At 40.7% G+C, this 18,981-nt stretch overlaps 1 protein-coding gene across 2 annotated transcripts in view; it reads left to right on the top strand.

Moving 5' to 3' along the window:
* The window catches only part of abca4a (ATP-binding cassette, sub-family A (ABC1), member 4a), a 36,681-nt gene that overhangs the window by 9,384 nt on the left and 8,316 nt on the right, over positions 1 to 18,981 (top strand). Inside the window, exons 9-32 of one of the 2 annotated variants that reach the window (XM_044176350.1) lie at positions 982 to 1,216; positions 1,737 to 1,876; positions 3,936 to 4,052; positions 4,811 to 5,008; positions 7,656 to 7,861; positions 7,944 to 8,120; positions 8,381 to 8,603; positions 9,847 to 10,068; positions 10,546 to 10,750; positions 10,851 to 10,928; positions 11,119 to 11,340; positions 12,129 to 12,306; positions 12,482 to 12,613; positions 12,816 to 12,955; positions 13,118 to 13,255; positions 13,869 to 14,047; positions 14,511 to 14,613; positions 15,123 to 15,328; positions 15,760 to 15,814; positions 15,976 to 16,056; positions 17,317 to 17,492; positions 17,804 to 17,928; positions 18,101 to 18,199; positions 18,286 to 18,475. In XM_044176350.1, coding sequence (XP_044032285.1) covers positions 982 to 1,216; positions 1,737 to 1,876; positions 3,936 to 4,052; positions 4,811 to 5,008; positions 7,656 to 7,861; positions 7,944 to 8,120; positions 8,381 to 8,603; positions 9,847 to 10,068; positions 10,546 to 10,750; positions 10,851 to 10,928; positions 11,119 to 11,340; positions 12,129 to 12,306; positions 12,482 to 12,613; positions 12,816 to 12,955; positions 13,118 to 13,255; positions 13,869 to 14,047; positions 14,511 to 14,613; positions 15,123 to 15,328; positions 15,760 to 15,814; positions 15,976 to 16,056; positions 17,317 to 17,492; positions 17,804 to 17,928; positions 18,101 to 18,199; positions 18,286 to 18,475 — 3,825 coding nt within the window. The remainder of the gene's footprint in view (positions 1 to 981; positions 1,217 to 1,736; positions 1,877 to 3,935; positions 4,053 to 4,810; positions 5,009 to 7,655; positions 7,862 to 7,943; positions 8,121 to 8,380; positions 8,604 to 9,846; positions 10,069 to 10,545; positions 10,751 to 10,850; positions 10,929 to 11,118; positions 11,341 to 12,128; positions 12,307 to 12,481; positions 12,614 to 12,815; positions 12,956 to 13,117; positions 13,256 to 13,868; positions 14,048 to 14,510; positions 14,614 to 15,122; positions 15,329 to 15,759; positions 15,815 to 15,975; positions 16,057 to 17,316; positions 17,493 to 17,803; positions 17,929 to 18,100; positions 18,200 to 18,285; positions 18,476 to 18,981) is intronic. The other variant, XM_044176351.1, reaches the window with a different exon arrangement.

The following is an 18,981-nucleotide window of genomic DNA, read 5'->3' on the forward strand; positions in this document are numbered from 1 at the left end:
AGTCCATGCACATTCTTATTCTTTTGCTTGGATTCCCTCATCAGTGTAACCTTATTTTCACTTCTGTCAAGCGTCTCATTGCTTGCCTAAGTCAATATTAGCTTGGCCACTGCTAGCTGAGTTGTATGAAATGGATAAGGTTCAGTGTCTATAGCAGTTCTGACTTATGTAACAGTCTAGTGTAAGAATTTGTATTTGTGCAACTGTATCCATGTAATTTGTGCTGTGCCTGTGTTTTCAACGTTCAGTGTACATGGGTGTGTGAAAATACTGTTTTGTTTGTTGTGGGTGTTTCCATGGGATATTTATTGTAGCTGACAGTCTGACATCCTGTTGGCAGGACACTTGTCTCTGTCTCGACGATAGACTGTCTATCGACGACGTGAAACCACTCAGTCATTCCTCGCCTTTTGAATTAAAGTTGGCAACTGTGTGACCATACAAGGCCAAAAAAAACCCCCACAAAAATGTAATTGTTGCTGTTAGAATATAATTATTTCTTAAGGCAGCATACTGTCACTGTCATGTAACCATGTATCTCCAAAATGTCAGCTTTTCACAACTTCAAAGAAACAACCCTATATTCAGCTAATTCACAACATTGAAATGCAGTCTGAAACAAAATGTTGCACTATAATTAATAAATGTCAAAAGTAAAGTTTTGTACTTTGTACTTTTTATCAATGTACCAGATTTTTGTCCATGCTGTTGCTTATTGCTTATTGATTCATGCCCATCTGAGCCTTGGTGCTCCAATTGTCAGTCACCTAACACCAAACAGTGTTTGTGGGAAAATGAATAGGACTGTTACTTACAAAACCCTGGACACCCAAAATAACTCTTCATTAACATCGACTCATATTACTACTTAATATATCTTTATCATAAAAGAACTGTTATGTTATGTATTATGTTTCATCTAAAAACTCACACCCCTCTGTTCTTATTTAATCTCTGTTTTCCTTTCTTATCTCGCCACAGTTTTACCAGAGGAATATCTCCAGGGAGTTTCTCCAGGTTATGACTCCTCTCTTCCAGAACAATCTGTCCTTCAGGCAGGTGATGGCCGCTGCCTCCAGCCTGGTATGTGGCTACACTGAGGGCGCTTTCTCCCGAGTCACCTCCTTTAACTGGTACGAGGACAATAACTACAAAGCCTTCCTGGGCATCAACAGCGGCAGGGCGCAGGGCCACTACACATACGACAACAGCACCAGTGAGTAGACCATATATTAGTATGACAGATGTTAGAGTAGGCAGTTTCAGTCTCAGGCTTTTGGTTTTACTTTAAAACCAGAGGCCTTGTTGAGACTGGAACAATGCCTCTTTCCATTTTTGTAACCCTACTCTAATTTGTGTTAAATATCAGTGGATTTTGTGGTTGTCAGACTCACTAGGTTGTTACACTATCACTTTAATGACCTTTACCAAGAAGGCTGTGAGTCCCACTTGTTTGTTAGTTTGCAAGATATTTTGAATCACATTTGGTGGAAAGTTAGGCCATGTGAAAAAAACAACAAACAAATTAAGTTGGTGCAGATCTGAATATAGTAGAATCACTAGAATCATGAGGCCATTTCTAAATCCTATTATGGCTCATACATTCTCGCCCCCCCTACTAAAATGTGACGCGTAGTAAGTAGTAAGTATGGTACATAGTGTATCCATTTATCCATTTGCCATATTCTCTTTCACTAAAATGTATCAAGTAAATAAGGCAGAACCTTTTCCTGCAGCTCCTTTCTGCAATGATCTGATGAAAGAACTGGACTCCAACCCTGCTACCAAGATTGTGTGGAACTCTGTCAAGCCCATGCTGATGGGACAGATCCTCTACGCCCCTGACTCGCCGGCTGTTAGGCAGATCATACGAAATGTAAGCAGCATTGGCCACATGGTGGATGCATTTATCCAAAACATGGTGTAGTATCATGGTTTAATACGTTTAAGATTGTGGAAATCAAATTCTTAATCCTGTTGATACAATGTTCTAGTGAGTCATTTTGGTAGGAGTCTGCACATACACTGAAAGGTTATATCAAGTTTCTATTAGACAAGACGTGATGCATTTTAGTTTTTTGGGGGTTATTTTGAATAAATAGTGGGGGAACTGGGTAGTTGGCAGGATCATTGAACAACCAAAGAAAAAGGTGTCATCTACAGAAACATACAGATGGAGAGATAAAGAAAATTGTGTAAATAATAATACATTTTTCCCAGATTACCACCTTTAGATGCTTTCTGTTACTCTATGACATCCATATCTTTGGCGAAAGCAAGCCTAATGCAGTGAACAATGCATTTTCTCTCAAAAGGGGATCGGTGTTCCACATGTCATGTCCAGCCCTTTGTATCTAGATGTAGATATGTGTTGGTGAAAGCCCTTCAGGGGGGCACCAGTCATGGATGGCTTGGTTGCAATGGAAAAACACACGCTGATCAGCTGTGATGACTACCACACAGTCTACTGGCGCCATGGCTTTTTCAGTGTTATGTAAGCAGTAAGAGTCTGTCCTTAAAGACGTGTGATCACACACACAAAGAGACACACAAACACTCATGTTTCCTCTTTCCTGACCTTTCATGCCCTCTTTGTTTTCCTCTTCCCTCGGATTGGGATCTTAATTGCACTAAGAAAATAATGACTAAGGGGTTAATCCATTACTTTACAAGACCAAAAACATGACCTCTACAGGTTCTTTGTTTTCTTCCTCTTAACTCTGTCACGCATCATTTTTTTTTCATAAGAAACTCCAAGTGAAGCACCATGCACTTAAACATATGTTAACTACAGTTAAATACTTCTGAGCCCTCATTGCTTTTGGGTTTTTGCTTTTGCTCAACAGACACCAGAAACCCAGAAGTCGGGCATTGCTGATAGGCACCATTTGCGATGGTGTTGAACCTTTTAGCAAACTACTTGATATGTTTGTTACCCTCTTGCATAGAGGCAAAGATGCATCTCAGTGTCAGGGCACCACAAGTGTTTTATTGAGTTTAGTAGATAATACTTGTGGAACTAAACTTGCTACAAGTGCTCACTTTATTGCAACATGTGTAGATATATGCCCCACATCTTGGCCATCTACAAGATCCCTTGTCTGCCCCCTTGAAGAAATCACCTTAAGGAATCCCCCAGTCCTCCTACTGCTTTTGGCTGCTGTTTTTAAACTGCCTCAGGGAATGAGGAAGCGCTTACTTGTGGGAACCTGACTGGGATTCACTGGGCAGGCTGAATGCATTCGGCCAGTTGTCACCAAAGGCCTCCATTGTCACCCCGGCTCCATTGTCCCCATTGTCACCCAAAATCAGACACACACAAGAGGAAGGCGTTTAATTGGGTGTACTCTTGAGCGCTTTCATCCCCCACTGCACATGACTGAATACTGAAATAGCCAGCCTTTGGTATTTGCCACACAAAGCACTGTACCCACACACATCCAGGGTTTTAACGATAAGCGTGCAGTAAATATTTGACGATTTGGCACAGAGTGCATTTGTTGCACAGTTGCTGGTTATCTGAACAGGCCCGCGGGAATTCTTTGTGTGAGAATGTGTGTGTTGTCTTTGCAAAGCCTGTTTTCACAGAGAGTTTAATGTGGGAACGGTATGTAGCAGGAGATTAGGACAACTGTGACAATGTGTGTATTTGAGTTTCTGAATGTTGTGTACACATGTACACGTGTTTACATGTGTTTTAGGGACTTGAAGTTTTCCCCAACATGTTAATTTCTTCTATGCATGTGTGCAAATGTTTGTGTTTGCATGTGTTCCTATATTTCTGAATGTTGTGCATCCATATATGGGCATTTGTGAGAATAGTTGTGTGCGTGTGCATGTTTATTTTTGATAATAATGTCCTGTCCTTCCAATCTTGACACACCAATTACTAACACGCATACACATGCACACACACATTTCTATCTCTCCTGTAGGCAAACACTACATTTGAGGAGCTGGAGAGGCTGAGGGTGATGGGGAAGGCCTGGGAGGAAGTGGCTCCTCAGATCTGGGCTTTTTTCCAAGATGGAGTCCAAGTCAAGATGATCCGGGTAAGACAACAATATAGTGTGACTGAATAATTAGCTTTAAATAGTACACAAGTACACCATTAGTAATAAGGGCAAGTATAAAGTAAGTTTATTAAATCATGTGTTCAATTGTGGTTTAGAATTACATCCGCATACCAGCCCTTCTGTGCCTACAGCAGATATGATCAGGATCCACCTTTGTGTTGCCATTCAGCTGACATCCATTGCCAAACAAATGTCCCTTTGAATGAATGAGGTGATAATGATGATGTTGTTATTTTATCCTGATTGTTTCCTCACTGATACTTTTTTCCGAGGTCTCAGGAGTTCACAAAGTTTCCTGCTTGAATATAGAACCTTATCTCACCAAAATCTCTTTCCCTTTTCCATCTATTCCCCTCTCTTTCAGTGTCCATCTTTCCCTCTTATTTTCCCTTTTCTGCCTCACTGTAAACCCCATCTACTTTATTTTTTGTCCTTCTTTGCTTACCTTCCACATCCTAATATTCTTCACTATGTCACATTTACTATCAATTTATGTCTTATTTATTTTCATCAGTTACTCCCTTTCTTCCTCTAGCCTTTTTATGAAAGACAAATCTAATAACATTGTTAATGCTTGGATTAAGTTGATTTGCTGCATATATGTTGCTTTGTTTTTCCTTTTCCCTCTTGGTTTACTTGTTGTTAAATGTTTATTGTGTTCCTACTGGTGTCTCAGCAACATCTTCCTTAGAAAAAAGTTCTTGCTCTTAATGGAAAACTTCCCTTTGTTTCAGGACACCATCCGCAATCCATCCGTGATGGATTTCATTGACAGGACTCTAGAGGAGGCGCCGTTCTCCTCCAAGCACATCCTCAACTTCCTGCACAACGGCCCACCAGAGGACCGTCCAGACAACGTGCCTGATTTTGACTGGCGAGACATCTTCAACCTTACTGACCGGGTCATTCGGATGCTCAACCAATATGGGGATGTGAGTGGGCATTACTAAAAGATAGCTATCCTTTTAGCATTTCCTTCAGCTTGTCGTAGGCAAAATTCCTTGCCTCTCAAATACCACTGGATTTTGTGTGTGTGAAATGTGTATCAGCGTGTGGAATTATATTGACTAGTCAAATGGGGCTCCACATTTCCAGATGAAAACAAGGTGTCAGGATTGTTTTTACCTTCTTTCTCATTGGACTCTGTCGCTGAGAATGTGGACTGTTTTTCCACATTTCACTTCACCTGAGATGTCAAGTTCTAGGACAGGCCTATTCATGAAATAATCCAATTAAGCACAGGTCTTATCACTTCTTGATTCCAATACCCTGGTTGCCAAACCACTATGTGGTCAATACCATTCTTGATGTGATGTGAGAATTTAGATAAGCTTTCTTGGGGCTCTGCAATCCCCATCCAGAGGGCAGAGACATGGAAATCTACCCAGGTGGGCGAGAGCCAGAGCAACAAACTAGCTGTCGAGTCTCTTTTGTTTACTGCTGATGGAGTGGAGGGTAAAGAAAAACAAAAAAACATCACAAACCTTCTCTTGTGAGGGCCCTCCACATTCAGTGGACCAATGCATTTGAAACAAAGTTAAAATCACCCCTTTCCCTGCGGAGGCTAATCGGGATGAGAGGCCTATAGCAATGGGGGGGGGTGACACGGGGGGCACCTGGGGGCATGGCTGGGTGGATGGTTGGTGCTCTTTGTTTTTGTCCAAGTTGAAGCTTACAGCACTTGAGTGTGACAGGGAGAGTGGGAACGATTGAGGCCGATTAGATACAGCTGTCACTCCGTCCACCATCCTTTATAAAGCGTCAACAATGACCATGGGCTTGATGGCTGGTTGGCTGCATGTTGGTGGCATGCATGCGTATCACACCACACACTGGGGCTGCAGTGTTAGTAGGTGAATGTAAATGAAGGGATGGATTTTCAGATTTTGATCATTTGTTGGGCATGTTTAGTGTACATTGTGTCTGTAAATGCATATATGCGTGTATTTTGGATGCATGTCTGTGTTTGAACTGCTAATTGTGTGTATGTGTGTTTTGGGTTTGGGGGGGTATCTGTGCATGGGATCTCAGGGGCAAATTGCTGTTTTGGAATGTTTCCTTTTGGATCACGGCCCTTCCTATTTCCATTAGCCTACAGTGAATGGCTATATCAGACACGCTTTGCAGGGAAAAGACAACCACTGCTGAGGTATCACTGCTAATGTGGGTGCAGAGTGTTGATCATAGTAACTCGAGCCAACACTAGCTTTTCACCTTTTTAGGGACAGCAATGTCGGTCGGTCAGTCGGTTGGTCGGTCCAGCACTTTTGTCCAGACTGAAATATCTCAACAGCTATGGAAATTTTGTACAGACATTCATGGTCCCCAGAGGATGAATACATGATGACTTTGGTGATCCCCTGACTTTTCTCCAGCATCAACAGCTCAAAATTTTCACTTATCCAGTGATATATTTCAACATGTACTGGTTGGATGGGCACAAAATTTTGTTCAGACATTCATTGTTCCCAGACGATTTATTTTATTGACTTTTGCGATCCCCTGTCATAACTCACAAGGTTAACATTTTTGGCTTTTCGTGAAATATTCTGGCAACTGTTGGATGTATTATCATGTAATTTGGTACAGACTGATCCCCGGATTTTTCATCTGGCGCCTTCGTCAGGTCAAAATTTAAATGTGTCCAATACTATGGTTTATGACTAAATACCTGCAAAACAAATTACATTCTCATTAGCCTCAGTTATGCTTTGTTTTCAGTGCTAATTAATTAGCAAATGTTAGCTTGCTAACACTCTAAAAGAAGATGGTGAATATGGCAACATCAGTAGATTAGCATTGTCAGTATGTTAGCATGGTTTAAGCTACTTTGTGTTACATAAGCCCTGCCATCAGGCCTATTGTTTTCTGGCTGCATCTACTTCATCACTGTTACCAACCAACCAAGAGATTCAATCTGCCCAAAGTCTATCAGAGTGTATTATCACCTTGGTCACACCAATCACATGCTAATCAGGTACTTAATAGTGATGAAGTAGATGCAGCCAGAAAACAATAGGCCTGATTACTGATTACTGGGCCATCTTAACAGATACTCAGGCAGATTCCTTCCTGAGGGCAGGGCTTATGTAACACAGAGTAACTTAAATTTCTAGTTCCCATCCCATTTTTTCACAATTGAGAATGACTTCCGGATGGGCGCCGAAACGTCTTGATTCTGAAAACAGTGTCGAGATGACTACGACTGAAACCTTTTCTACAATAGAACACTCCTGGACGAATGAGGGACTACACCGTCTAATACTCATCAAGATCAGAAATGTTTCTAAAAATGTTTGAAACGTGCTTTTGATGACTGGATTGTTTACCTCTATGGCAACAATTATGCTAGTGTATGTAAAATTCAAATAAATAATACTCAAGTAAACTCAGGTAATGCTGTGACCTAAAAGAAAAGTGAAATCTAATATTCTGTTAAACAGGCAGCACTTAAAATGTAGTTTTGCTATGCAGATTTGCTGGTGCTCCGCTTATACCCAGGGGGTTACCCTGGTACCCTGGTCTAACACCTGTCCATTTGTGTGGCTGTCTCTTTCTTGTTCATTCTCCTCTACCCAGTGTGTGATCCTGGATAAGTTTGTGGCTCAGCCTGACGAGGACGCCATCACTCATCGCGCCTTGGACCTGTTGGAGGACAGCAAGTTCTGGGCGGGCCTTGTCTTCATAAATATGTACCCTTGGACCACCAGTGTCCCACCTCATATTAAGTTCAAGATCCGTATGGATATTGATGCAGTGGAGCGCACCAATAAGATCAAAGACAGGTTAGAATCAAAGTCAAGTGGAAATGATGGGTTTAGTACAATGATGATAAATTTAGAGACTAAATATGTGTGTATTGCTCAGGTATTGGGACCCGGGCCCCAGAGCTGATCCTATGGATGACCTCCGCTATGTGTGGGGCGGCTTTGCTTACCTCCAGGACATAATAGAGCATGGGATCATCAAGAGTCAGACAGGAAAGGAGTGGCCACTGGGTGTTTACCTACAGCAGATGCCCTACCCTTGTTATGTGGATGATCTGTGAGTGGAAACTATAATTATTTAATAACTTTAAACAAAGTTCAATCACATTTAAATGCCATAGTAGAATTCATTTTTGACTTTCTTTTAGCTTTTGATTTTCAAGGTACAGTCATGTTTTAGCATTACACTACTTAGTAAACGTACTTATTTTTTTTTGGTAGTAAACCTGATAGACAATTCTGGTTCCCCACTTCAATACACTTCAATAACTGTGTCCTTCTCCTCCATCTTATTTCTCCTTCCCCTTCTCTGCTCAGCTTCATGCTGACATTGAATCGCTGTTTCCCCATCTTCATGGTGCTTGCCTGGGTCTACTCTGTGTCCATGATAGTCAAGAGTATTGTCCTGGAGAAGGAACTCCGCCTGAAGGAGACCCTGAAGGCAATGGGGGTAACCAATGGGGTCATCTGGTCCACCTGGTTTATTGACAGCTTCCTCATGATGGGCACTAGCACTGCTCTCCTCACGGCCATCATCATGGTGAGGAAGGATTTACCAAAAAGCTTCTAAAGGTCCTCCTTCCTGTGCCATCTAACTTGTCTCATACAAGCACTTTATGTTTGAGCAGAAGACGGCTGTTTGACCTATTGGTGGATTACTGATAATGCATCACTGATAATACAGTATACGCATGGAGCACCTCGAGTGCATGTTCCTCTACTACGTTCCAGCACATTTCTGATTACCTTAATTTGTTACCTTTTTTACTATTAAATTTACTACAATCCATATTTTGCTGGAAACGCCTATTCCACGTGTGAAGCTAATGAGTCTTTTTAATGATTAATTCAGTGTGTCTCTGATCATGTAAACTTCATTAGATATAAATGTTAAGCTATCACCCAGTTTTACTGTGAATCATTACCAGATCTTTTTCCTTGAAGTAATTAATTGATAATAGTGGCTCACCGATTGGATACTTCATACATGAATCATTAATGAAAGAACTGTGAATACCATGACATCATGGGAATTATGTCATCGACATAAGGGAATGGGTTGGTCAATGATTAACTCTTGTACACTGAAAAGTCACAAGTCATCTCTTGTAGTCAGCCAGTGGTTCAGCTGACATATCATGAATGTAAATATAAAATAGGCTGTTGTGACATCTAGTGGAGCATTTGTGTATAGCAATGTTTTATACCAAGATTACCCAAATAATGTCTATATTGCATGTCACCAAGTGGTATTCATTTACTCTTATTTCACATGGCAAATTGACTAAAACATTTAAATTCTCTTTAACATCCCAAGGTATCTTTATAACATAACATAACGTATTACATTAGATTTATTAGTTATGTAGAAAATGTAGATTATTCCGAAAACACGATGTCCTGGACTTTAATATTTCACTCAATTTAAGCATTATATATAACTAATGCAGATACAAAATACACTGTATATGTTACATCATTATACAGTGTGGAAAAAATGTCTTTTCTAAGTTTACAGCTAGGGAAAATCAATGTTTAACAACCTAGTCAGTGTATCCATTGCAACTTGCTCCAAAGCAATGAAATCAGTTTTTGGTAAAACTTCTCCAGCCAAATTATTTCCAAAAGCATTTATGTAAAAACAACTTTTTTTGTTTGATTCACTACATCAGCCACCATGTCCTTCTCCTCCACAGTATATGTGTTTGGTATTCCTGTGCAGATTCAGTGCATTGCAATTGAAAACATCGCCCGGTGTCTTTCTCTCTGTCTCTGGCCTATAGGGTGGAAGGGTACTGAACTACAGCAATGCCGTCATCCTCTTCCTCTTTTTGCTCACCTTTACTACGGCTACCATCATGCAATGCTTCCTCCTTAGTGTCTTCTTCAACCAGGCCAACCTGGCAGCAGCCTGTTGCGGCATCGTTTACTTCACCCTTTACCTCCCGCACATCTTCTGCTTCACCTGGCAAGACCGCATCACCAAGGACATGAAGATCCTGCTGGTGGGTGTCACATCTCAGCATCTCCCTCTAACAAGGGAGCGTGCTTCAACTGAAAACATGCTACCGTATCTAGAGTAATTATTCCATTTTTAGATACAGCACAGGATTTACCTGCTCAGAATCTTCAACACTTGACTCTTCCCACACATATTATGATATTTTACCAACCATGTTTAAAACACAGCTAGTTGTTGTTCCTTAATCGTATTACAGATCCCAAGGAACTGAAGCATCATAATGATGCCTAACTAAACTCAAGACTAAAAGTAAGTGAGGGGTCACACAGTCTGTTATATAAACTTCATGGTCATAGTATTTCTCAAAAAACAGTATATCAGTACAGTAAACACAGTAATATTGAGGGAAAATAAAGTGAGGAAAATGTAGTTAAAACACTGAATAAATAGACAATAGATGGTTGACGGACAGGCCTTAAGTGGAGAACAAAGATGATTTTATCATTACCTCTCCCCTCAGAGTCTGCTGTCCCAAGTGGCTTTTGGCTTTGGGACAGAGTACCTGTCGCGATATGAAGAGCAGGGCCTGGGTCTGCAGTGGGACAACATCCAGACCAGCCCTCTGGAGGGGGACGAGTTCTCCTTTCTCACCTCCATCTGCATGATGGCCTTGGACACGCTGCTGTATGCTGTGCTGGCCTGGTACCTGGACAATGTCTTCCCTGGTCAGTGCATTAGAGAGAAATGAAGGGTTTGGTTACAACATTTGCTGTAAAAAAAAACAAAACTATTTTGATTTATGTCCATATTTTCTTTTTATCACAGGACAGTATGGAATTGGTCGACCATTTTACTTCCCCTTCCTGCCCTGTTATTGGCTCAACAGTGTGGCTCCAGCTTCAGGTAAGCTTTCTTACTTACCATTTTCCCTATTTACTTACTGTGCATAAGAAAAAGGTTATGCTAAAACTGATATATCTAATTATTTCTAAAATAAAGAGGACCTAGACTGTTAAAAGTTTGTTATCCAGTGACATAATGTGCAGATCTCAGCCCTAAGTCAGTTTTAAAATCCTTTCTTTTTTCTCCAAAGGTGACAACAAACTGGAGTTGGATAAAAAAGGCTTTCACAACCTGGCAAACAAAGAGCAAGGAGAGCAGCAGAAAAAAGAGGAGGAGGAAGACCAAGATCAGGAGAAAGAGCAGGAGAAACCCAAGACTCTGGAGAAGACAGCCTCGTGTGAACATCAGGATCAGCGTGAGAGGCTGGAGAAGGCGAACCAGGCTGAGGCAGAGGAGAACCAGAAGAGAGACGGTATAATAGTTACAGTTGGTTCTTCATATTTCAAAGAGCTTCAGCACAACTCTTTCATCGGATTGAGGGTGTACAGAGCTGCTTTTCTACAGAGAGGTGCAATTTGTTAAAGTCATAGCCAAAACACTTTTACATTGTAGCTTCCTTGAAGAGGGGTATAATAGATACAACACAGTTCTACAGTATCATGATTTTATTATTACACATTTCTGCTGCATTTGCATTATCTATCAACATCTCTGCTTCTTTCTGATACATAAGAACAGCATAATTCCACATATCTTATTAATTATGTTGATGTAATATTTCTCCAAGCATACACTTGATCTCCATTCCGGATTGAGGCCATCTCTCTATTTGCTCTCACTTTCCCTCTCTGCCAGACAAATTCATTATGTGGGAACTCAATGTCCTTGTGTGTGTTTGCACTTGCTGGCATATGTGAACACACATACTGCTAGCTTCTCAGTTTCATGTTTAGTTAATAAGTGATGGAAACTGTTTTCTTTACACCGTATGGCATTCCTATCCCCTGATCTCATATTTGTCTTTCCTATTTCATACGCATTTGGGAAATAAAGTTACCCTTTTGTTACTTTCTGAGATTGGCATATGATATGTTGATATGATTGTCACTTTTATTATTATTGCTTTGTTCACTTGAAAGACATGCCCGCTGTGGTGGATTTCATTTTGCTTTTTAAATACGTAAACATTCCAGAGGACAGTATTCACTCCTAGTCCAGACAAATTTGTAACTTACATGCGGTTGTCTTTGCTGAATGCAGGTCAGCCATTCTTTGAAGCAGAGCCAGCTGACTTGGTGAAGGGAGTTTGTATCCAGGACCTGGTCAAGGTGTTCGGCAGTAGCTCCAGACCGGCTGTGGATGGCCTTAGCATCAGCTTTTATGAGAGCCAGATTACTGCCTTTCTGGGCCACAATGGGGCTGGGAAGACCACCACCATGTATGTCACTCAGATGCTGTTCCTGCAGGCAGACCCACACACAACACCCATATCCTAATTGCTTAACGTAAAAAATAGTCTAAGATTCTCTGAAATTAACTTTTGCAGTGTCAATATGTAGCTGGGTGACACCATGTTCCACTCCACTTATTTCTCTCCCTCATTTTTCTCCCAGGTCCATCTTGACCGGTATGTTCCCTCCCACCTCAGGGACAGCCACCATCTATGGCAAGGACATCCGCACAGACATGGACACCATCCGTCTCTCTCTGGGAATGTGCCCTCAACACAACATCCTTTTTCAGCAGTATGTAGCTCTCCTCATGCTTAGAATTTAGGATTCATCATAAAAAGTAGTTTTGGTGAATTGCATTTTATATTGTACCATAATAGTAATCACCACACAGTGTGATTAACAAACAAACAAAATACTTGCAGTGTGTAGTGTGTACAATTTTAGAGTTGTAACTGGATTAATGCTTCTCCCTCTTTCTCTTGTTCTCGATCAGTATGACAGTAGCGGAGCATATCCTCTTCTACTCGCTGTTGAAAGGCCGTCCAATAGCGGAGGCCGAGGAAGAGGTTGAGAACATGCTGCAGGATCTGGGTCTTCCCCATAAGAGGGATGAACTGACTCAGAACCTCTCAGGTCTGTCTGGATGCGTCTTCATCCAAAAAAAAAAAAGCTGCTGCAAAGCACAAATGGATATGTTTAATTTTTATCTTTAAATTTTGTTTTGCAATAGATACACACACACACACACACACACTGATGTATGCACTGTCAGTACTTTATGATGTTCTAATCCAGGGGGCATGCAGAGGAAGTTATCAGTTGCCTTGGCGTTTGTTGGTGGGGCTAAGGTGGTGATCCTGGATGAGCCCACTTCAGGGGTGGACCCCTACTCCAGACGCTCCATTTGGGACCTGCTGCTCAAATACCGTGCAGGTAACACTGACCCCTGCTGGCTAGAAGAGGGTATAGTGCCCTAATGTCATGGTGCTGTGGAGGTTTTCTGCATTAGTCCCTCAGGTAGACAGATAAAAACTTTAAAAAGTATTTTCCAATATCAACAGACAAATAACAGCTTCAGTTGTTCCTTGAAATAGCCAACCTTTACTGTCTTATATTCTCTAATTGTAATCATCATGCACTTAAATGCCTTAAAATGTGTTATGAGCACTGACATGGACACAATCCATCTGTTAAAAATAGGTAACAATTCATACTGCTATCTGATTCAAAATGTTGTTTATTCATTCATTATTTATATTTAGTTTGAATTTATTCTTTATCACATTATCCAACCATTTAACATAATGTTGTATTTGTAAGAACTGCCAAACATGTGTATTCAGCTGAAGTGTCTGTTGGCAAGAAAATATTTTATTAAGTGACTGTAATTTATTAGATCATAGTATTTAGTATGCTAAATATTATTAGATATTGACTGAGTTTAGAGAGAAAGTTTGTCCTAAATCAGAATCATCAAACATCCATCCTTCTTTCATACCTCTCTATTTATCCCTTCTTCATCGTCCATCTCTTTCCCATCTTGCAGGTCGCACAGTCATCATGTCCACCCACCACATGGACGAGGCCGACCTGCTGAGTGACAGGGTGGCTATCATCTCTCAGGGCCGCCTCTACTGCTGCGGTTCCCCCATCTTCCTCAAGAACTGTTTTGGTGCTGGATTCTACCTCACTCTTGTACGACGAATGAAACATGATACTCCAAAGGTGGGAACTTATGAAAATGGAGCCTTGTGTACGTTTGTGTGCATTAGACTTTAAATGGCACAGAGTAATAGCTTTAAAAGTTAAATGAAAAATTTGGGTTGAAGGTGGATTTAATATACTGCCAGAATTAAATTCTTATCTGGCTAGAACAGCATATGGAACAGCATTTAAGCTGCAGTATGCTAAAATTCTGGCTTGAAACCCTGGCTAATAATAAATAAATAAACAAACAAAGAAAAAAGCATACTGATACATCCAAATGGAAGTGGATTTATCCAAGTAGTAGAGGAAACAGTTAAAAATATTTAACATCAGATTAATACAATGGTTTCACCTTTATGAGTCCCTCTGTCCCTCTTGTATGTAAATGAATCCCTGTGAGAATAAGGGGGAGCAAAAATGCATGCAGGAGAGATATTAAAAAAAAGTGAATTATGGTTTTCAATAACATTTTGTCCTGCAGGCCAGCTGTGACTGTACGGAAGATTGCTCCTGTCAATGTTCAAAGTGTTCAAAGTTTAAAGTGAACCAGGAAGAGAGCCAGACCCCAGACAGACGGATGGATGGTAAGGTCACCATTAGTTCCATTCTTGTCTGGTGAATCAGTGTGTTATGCCAAGTTCATTGTCAGTCTCCTTTAACCTGTTTTTAGTCTATTCAGCTTCTAAATTAGTAATGCAATGGAGCATAATCTATTTGTCCTGTTGATGAATAGCATTTTTGCACTGGATTGTAGCCAGTCTACTTTTTGTACCTGCTGCCAACACACCTAGAAACACCCTGTACTTACTGTACTCAGTGTACTACTGTAGGCCCTCTGTAGAACTATTAAAGATCAAGTGGATATGCAGGTTTGCCCAACCATATGCTGTAATTAAATGTTTTTCTTCTATTTTTCTTTATTCCCTGCTGTGGTTTTGCACACCCTCTTAATTTTCTTACAGTACATTTCTAATTAACATGCCATCTATCAGCTGTCAGATATTCTGTTTTCTTAGCAAAAAGATACTTAATTAAACAAAAAAAGCAGTGATGGATGTTGAAATGAGGCTAAATCCTCTTCTACCATTTACAGGTAACATGGAAAGCATCACAGCCCTGGTCCATCATCACGTGCCACAGGCTCGTCTCATTGAGGCCATTGGCCAGGAACTGACCTATCTGCTGCCGAACCGTGACTTCCAGCCCAGGGCCTACGCTAGCCTCTTCAGGGAGCTGGAGGAAACCCTGGTGGACATGGGCCTCAGCAGCTTTGGTGTGTCCGACACATCGCTGGAGGAGGTGCGTGGAAATAATAAAAAAAAGAAATGGTAGCAGTTATAGTAATCATAGGATTGCTTGTATTTAACAGCCACATGCAGTAGTGATTTATTAGGAAAATCGGAAAAAAGTAATTTACATTTTTACAAATTTACATTGTAATCCCAGGACTTAAAAATATTAGATGACAGATCAAACTGACAATGACTGCCCCCTGAAAAAGAAAGATTCCTAGTTATTGAAGTACAAATGATATTTTCTTTTTCAGTGCGAAACAGCAATTTGATAGCAAGTACAAAGGACAGCAAGGAGCGTTTTATTGAGGCAATCTGTCATACAGTCACTGCCTGACTTTCACCTTCACAGTGATTAGACTCTGTTTCATAAGGCTTTGTAATCAAGAGCATCTGTTAATCTTGGATCTTGACAATAAAACAGTTATTTCCTTGTAGATCTTTCTAAAGGTCACTGCTGATGGGAATGCAACCAACAGGAAATGCATACAAGGTAATAAAGAAAAACATCACAATGATTTTCCTAATTCCTTTTCTTGTCGTATTGATTTGTTGTGTGTCTGAATGTGTAGTTATATCTCTTGTAGGCCTCTTTTCTCCATCTACCCCTCATGTGACCTATAACCTTTGTATCCCATTCTCTAACTCTCTCAGACAAGAAATCATTGCAACAGATCTCTCGAACTAGTCTCTGTGGATTCAACAGAGTGGCAGTTGATATGGAACCACCAAAAGGTGACATTGGCTTTCAGCTTACAGCTCTGCTGTTGTGGGAAAAACATATCAATTTATGTAATTTAAGAGGGTTTACAGCCTATTAAGATGACACCTATTCAACCTTTCTTTGTTGAATAAAAAGAATATGTGAAGGTCAACTGAAGGTCAACATTTTGGGAAATTCCCTTGCATTCTTGCTGAGAGTTAGATGAGAAGATTGGTACTCTCCTGTCTGTACGGTAAATATGAAACTACAGCCAGCAGGTAGCTAGTGCTTTCCTTAGAATAAGGACTGGAAACAGTACTTTCAGGTCCCCAGATTAACAGCTAGCCTGGCTCTGTCCAAAGGGAACAAAATCTGTCTACCAACACCTCTAAAGCTCACTAATTAACACGTTATGTCTCACCTCAGGATGACAACAAAACTCCAGGAGAACCCTCTGTAAAACCACACCTTGCTGTTTCTACACTTCGGTTTTTGTACGGATTAAACAGACTAGATATAACAAACTTAGTGAACTTTTTTTGTAACCTTTGGACAGAGCCAGGCTAGCTGTTTTCTCCTGTTTCCAGTCTTTGTGTTAAGCTAAGCTAACTGGCTGCTGGCGGTAGCTTCACATTTACCATACAGACATACGAGTGGTATCAATCTTCCCATCTCACTCTTGGCAAGAAAGCCAATGAGGGTATTTCCCTCAAATTATTCTTTTAAACATTCTTTAATCCATTCCTGAAAACATATTTTGGCAGAAGTGTTTTTTCCTGACAACAGTGTAATGCAGAGAGCTTCGGCTTAGGCATTTTAACATGTGACCAACTGATTCATCATGAATAAATATTTCGATCTCTAGCTTTCACTGGCACACCAGTAACACGTTAAAGCTAGGGTAGGTAACGTTGGAGAAACTAGCAAGAGACAGCTAGATTTTAAAAGTATTCAACCAAAAAAATCACACCCCCTTCCTTCACGTCTCCTTCCAAAGCTGCTCCCCCAAAACACATTTTCATGCACAATGAGTGCACGGGCAGAGTGCGCACAGGAATAGGTAGGTCGACAGGCCGATAGGCCAGCCAATCCGCCAAAATACATTACATACCCTAGATTTAAGAAAATGAACTACATCCCTAAGGCTAGTGGAGCATTGCTGGTAAATGATTTTTGATCACTGTTCACAGAAGACTAAACATGCTTGGCTTGCCGGCTGGCCTCTTTAATCTAGCATTTACACCGCATGTGCAAATCAGACTGTGCAACTTGACTTGAGCTTTATATTCCAGAGACAGATGGGGCTTTGCACACCAATGGCAAGGGCCCGTGTGATGTCCCAGAGGGCAGTGCAGGACGGGGATCCTACCAGGTCAGAGGCCTGTGTCTGACCATGAAACAGTTCTTCGCTCTGCTGATCAAGAGGTTACATCATGCGACACGCTCCTACAAAGACTTCTTTGCCCAGGTAACCTTGCTGTAATTTATCAAATCATAATCCAATGCAGCGCTGTCAGTAATCTTAAAAGCATTTTATGTTTTAAGTGGTGCTACAGTATATGGTATGTTGTAGCAGATCTAAATATGAAAACTAGGCTGACTACAGTGAATCAGCAGAGGTCCTTGTCTCAGTTATATTGTTATATTTCACTATATTGTTATATAGTTTGGCTGTCTGAATTGTTGAATTTCCAAGACGTATCAGGTCCTTAATCTTCATCTGAGTGTTACATATTTTGTCTGGTTTTTAAATCGCAGTTATAAATCTGTCTTTGGTAGATTGTGCTGCCAGCCAGTTTTGTTTTCCTGGCACTGACATTCACTCTGATCGTTCCGCCTTTCGGAGAGTATCCAAGTCTGACTCTCAGTCCCTGGATGTATGGGAGACAGTACACCTTCTTCAGGTGGGCATAATGGACACTAGGTCACCTGGCACTATTTAGCTGTTATGGGGAGACTTTAATGAGATCAGTACAATACTTCTAATGGAATTTGGCTAAAATAGCTAAAATGTCTCTAAATACATTTTCAGATTTTGGCATAGCAATGTGTATTTTATTATTTTGTCCATTGCAGTAATGAGCATCCTATGGATGCTGAGATGAGATACTTTGGTGAAGTGTTGTTGGACAAGCCTGGCTTTGGGACTCGCTGCATGGTGGATGAACCACTAGAGTGAGTCACCTTCACAGATTTAGATAATTTTTTTTAAGACTGTGTTGTTTCGTTTGACTACATGGGTCAATTTCTCCCACTGCTAGAGATTTCCCATGTAACAACATCACCACGGAGTGGGAGATGCCCCTGGTTAACCCTGTCCTGATAGATATGCTGGCTGGCCCAGAATGGAACTCCCTCAGACCGTCTCCAGACTGTCAATGCAGCACACCCAGGAAGCTCACCATGCTGCCTGTGTGTCCTGAGGGAGCTGGAGGCCTGCCACCTCCACAGGTAGGTAGTTGGGTCACTTATATTGAAAATGACCACAATATGGAACCAGGACAGTGACTTTAAAATTGGCATTCAAAACAAAACCGGAACTGAAAAAGGAAACATTTGCGTTGAAACATTTGTACTGGGAAAAGTTGTAGTGGCAGTGAAACAAGTATTGGCACTGAAAAAAAAGTTTCACTGAAAAATAAAACACAGACATTAAAAATTCTTTCATTTTAATTTGATATATTTTTTTAAAAGTTTAAACTGAAAACTGACTGTGTAAAAAAAAAAACTCACTGTAAAAAGAGTGATATGAAGAAAAAATCAGAACATTGTCATTGAAAAACACATCAGAATGCAAAAAAATAGAAAACATTTCCAGTAATTTTTCAATGCCAATGTTTGCTTTTTTAGTTCCGGTTTTGTTTTCAATGCCAAATTTTAAAGTTACTGTCCTGGCTCCATATATATATACACACACACGCACACACACAAAATCTACCCTCCCAAGTGCACTACTA

The sequence above is a fragment of the Siniperca chuatsi genome, linkage group LG19, assembly GCF_020085105.1.
Source record: "Siniperca chuatsi isolate FFG_IHB_CAS linkage group LG19, ASM2008510v1, whole genome shotgun sequence".
Lineage (NCBI taxonomy): Eukaryota > Metazoa > Chordata > Actinopteri > Centrarchiformes > Sinipercidae > Siniperca > Siniperca chuatsi.